The sequence below is a fragment of the Capsicum annuum genome, chromosome 9 (assembly GCF_002878395.1).
Source record: "Capsicum annuum cultivar UCD-10X-F1 chromosome 9, UCD10Xv1.1, whole genome shotgun sequence".
NCBI classification, from domain to species: Eukaryota; Viridiplantae; Streptophyta; class Magnoliopsida; order Solanales; family Solanaceae; genus Capsicum; species Capsicum annuum.
Window position 1 is genome coordinate 218,911,510 of NC_061119.1, and position 4,069 is coordinate 218,915,578.

The 4,069-nt window shown below is 29.2% G+C and overlaps 1 protein-coding gene across 1 annotated transcript; it reads left to right on the forward strand.

Moving 5' to 3' along the window:
• Nucleotides 1–1,319: 1,319 nt before the first annotated feature.
• Nucleotides 1,320–2,729, forward strand: LOC107841800 (probable methyltransferase At1g27930). Its single transcript, XM_016685648.2, has one exon. It carries the CDS (start codon nucleotides 1,539–1,541, stop codon nucleotides 2,379–2,381), a length of 843 nt encoding a protein of 280 aa, XP_016541134.1. The 5' UTR covers nucleotides 1,320–1,538; the 3' UTR covers nucleotides 2,382–2,729.
• Nucleotides 2,730–4,069: the final 1,340 nt, after the last annotated feature.

Genomic DNA, 4,069 nt, shown 5'->3' on the forward strand with positions numbered 1-4,069 from the left:
TTAGAAAAATAATGAAAAGACAGTTTTGTCTATTGGAGAATTTTTTAATGAAGGGCAAAAAGTTCAAATCATTTTTCTAATATGTAGATTATTTTTGGTAAAATTTAAAACAATGGTATTTTAGGTAAGTTGTACCACAATTTTAATTGCTCACGTAAATTGTAGAATTTTCAACTAATTGACTTTCTTTTAAAGATTTAGTTAAGGTAATATTTTCATTAATTTAAAAGTCTAAAATTTAAATTATATAATTTAAAAAAGGAAAGGTTTAATGACTAAATTTAAATGAATTTTAAGTTTTAGATATTAGAAAAATAATGAAAACACAGTTTAGTCTATTGCGGAATTTTATAATGAAGGGCAAACAGTTCAAATCACTTTTCTAATATATAGATTATTTTTGGTAAACTTTAAAACAATGATATTTTAGGTAAGTTGTACCACAATATTAATTGCTCACGTAAATTGTAGAATTTTCAATTAATTGACATTCTTTTAAAGATTTAGTTAAGGTAATATTTTCATTAATTTAAAAATCTAAAATTTAAGTTATATAATTCAAAAAAGGAAAGGTTTAATAACTAATTCAAATGAATTTTACGTTTTAAATATTAGAAAAATAATGAAAAGACAGTTTTGTCTATTGCAAAATTTTTTAATGAAGGGCGAAAAGTTCAAATCACTTTTCTAAGGTTTTCACACTTTTAATATTATATATATATATATATATATATGTATATATTTATCTTTTATACTTATTATTTTCTACAAATTAACAAACCTATTATTTCAATTATACAAACTCTTAATTTCTCCTAACAATATTTAGTTCAAACTTGAAGATTTTTTAAAATTTAAACACATCATGTAGGATTTTTGGTTGCAACTAAGATTCGTTTTTTTTTTCATGTTAATTACAACTATTTCTATTTTATGAGTATTTTCTTATCGGTTAAATCAAAAACCGAACCGTTAAGGACTAAAAACCGATAAACCAAAAATCGATAAAAAATATCTTATTGGTTTGGTTATTGGTTTAGCATATTTAAAAATTAAAAATCAATAAATCAAAGCGATAATATGTAAAATCGAATCGAACTGACCGATGCACGCTCCTAGATATAATTTAATTTTGATTAAATTAAAATTCATGTCGTCTACTATTTAATAGTCAAGATCTGACTAAGTTAAAATCCACGCCTTAATTAAGTGCCCATTAATGATGCCTAATTTGTAGTTTGGGTTCTACCTAGAAATACTGCATATACCTACCTTAGTTGGAGATAAAATATGAATTAAGTTTTGTTCAAAGTGTACGAAAATATTCTACAAATTTGACTTGGTGCACCGACCTTAAACTCATAAAATATTGGATGCCAATAATTGTAGAATTATGTATATACAACGTGCATGTCACTAATCTGATGTAAAACTCTTATAAAAGGTTTATTTTTTTTAATTTTCTTCCACATACATAAACTTGTTTCTTACTTCAAATCACACCTTCTTCTCCGGAATATCAATTTCTTCCAAAAAATATGCGGCATTTGAAGCCAGAGAAATCATGGTGCTTCATCATTGCATTAGTAGGTTTAATAGGAGGTGCCCTTTTCATGTCCATGTTTCTCAAAACGTCGTCAAACAATTGGATCCTGTGCAGCAACAGCAATAATAAAGCTCCAAATGATCATGGCAAGAACTGGAATCAACAGCAAATCCATCTGGATGCCATTTTACATTATGCAACATCGCGAGTGATACCTCAACAAAATATAGACGAGATCAGGATATCTTTTGATGTTCTGAAAAATCAGACTCCATGTAATTTTCTTGTATTTGGTTTAGGCCATGATTCTCAAATGTGGGCATCATTTAATTCAGGTGGAAACACATTGTTCCTAGAGGAAGATCCGAAATGGGTGGAGGCTATACTAAAAGATGCTCCTTTTCTTCATGCTGTAACAGTGAAATATAGGACAATGTTGTCAGAGGCAGATGAGCTAGTGGAACATTACCATAAAGAACCAGATTGTTCTGCTAAAAAATCATTTCTGCGTGGCAATCATGGCTGTAAATTAGCATTGGATAGGTTACCAGATGAAGTTTACGATAAGGAATGGGATCTGATTATGATAGATGCACCACGAGGTTATTTTGCAGAAGCACCAGGTAGAATGGCAGCTATTTATTCTGCAGCTGTTATGGCTAGAAATAGGAAAGGAAAAGGCGTCACACATGTTTTTTTACACGATGTGGATCGTAAGGTAGAAAAGATTTATGCTGAGCTCTTCTTGTGTAGGAAATATTTGGTGAAAGGGGTAGGAAGGATTTGGCATTTTGAGATTCCTCCAGCATCTAATATTGGAAACATTTTTTGCTAGAATTATTACTTTCCTACGTATCAATCTTCTTAGTTTCTTCCCATTTCCAATGTAATTTAGTTAGGGTGTTTTTGGTACGATGGAAAATGTTAGACAGCTCTGCTGTAGCCGGATTAGTAATTCCAGTGGCGGATTATACCTCTTCTACGTCAAGTTTAGTAGGTGCTCGAGCACCCGAAAATTGCACGTCGGTCCGCCCATGAGTAATCCTAGGATTGTGTCCATTAGTAGGAGCCTCTTGTCAAGAGAGTTTGGGTGTGGTGGGTGTCTTTGGTCTGCGAGTGTATGTTACTACAAGGCGGATGTCTTATTTTTTATTTCTAGTTCGATTGGCTCGTATTTCTCTTATTTTGTATTTCTCTCATATCTATTTTAGTACTTCTTACTCCGTATTTCTGTTATGTCATACATCCTGCTTCATGTTTCACTATGACCTTGTGTACTATTCTCTATCCTGAGCTGGGGTCTATCGGAAACACCCTCTTTACTTCTTTGGAGGTAGCGGTGTGGACTGCGTACATTTTACCCTCCCGATACCTCACTTTATGAGAATACACTGGGTTTGTTGGTGGTGGTGATGGTCGTGGTTGTTGAGTGAAATATTTTCTGGTGTTTGGTTGATTAATAGAAAATATTTTTTAGAAAAATATTTTCTAGTATTTGATTGGTGAGTGAAAAAATATTTTTTAGAAAATAATACTAATTGTTAACTAGTATATCGGTGCATCTAGCAATTCAACAATTTGTAAGAATTAATTTAAGCATAAAAAATAATATCAATATCGAATATTAAAATATTACAATCACTAAATTTAAGCAACTATTAATTAGCAAATATAGGAGACATTTTTTAATATTTTATTAGGACAATCTCAATATACTACAATCAATAGAAATATAACGGAACGACAAGCTTATTCAACCTCGTGAAATAAGTTACATCGATGACAAAATAAATTATGTAATTAACAAAAGTAACATAGGTAAGTCTTCCTCTATGCATATGAAAATAACAATACATTCAACAAATATTGAAAATGAAAAAAAATTGGGTTTCACTATATTTTATTTTAAGCATTGAGAATTTGAAGCAAAGCACAAAAATATTTTCAAAGATTCTAAATTTTTTAGAAATGTGAATTTTTGAGTCAGGGGAATTAGAGGTGGCACGGTTCCCAATATGCTCAAAACCACAAATCCATAATTGTTAAATTTTCAATTACGGACAAAATACAATATTTCTGTGTTTCACATTAGTTGAAGTTATTAAAAATACTTGAATTATCCATTATATTAAAAATAGATGTTTAATAACACTTGTCTAATTTTAAAAAAATAATAAATAATTAATCCATTTTATCCATAATTTAAATATTATTCATCACGCAATGCATTTTTTAAATCAATAAATTAATTATATTCAAAGTATAATTTCTAAAACTATCTCTATATTATTTATTTTTTTATTTATATGTCAAGTTAATAATGGATAATTATTATTGGACAGAAAAAGTAAGTAATTATTCTTTAATTTTGAGAGGTTGAAATTGTTACATATATATATATATACTCTCTCGTTCCTAAATACTAAGTGATATTTTAGCTTTTTTATTTTATCTCAAATAAGTGGTGTTTTAGGAATTCCACAAGGACTTGATCATCTTATACTTTTAAAATTACCCTTGTTT

Bases quoted from the DNA above. Each gene is read 5' to 3' on its own strand.
- LOC107841800 (XM_016685648.2), top strand. From the start codon at position 1,539: ATGCGGCATTTGAAGCCAGAGAAATCATGGTGCTTCATCATTGCATTA.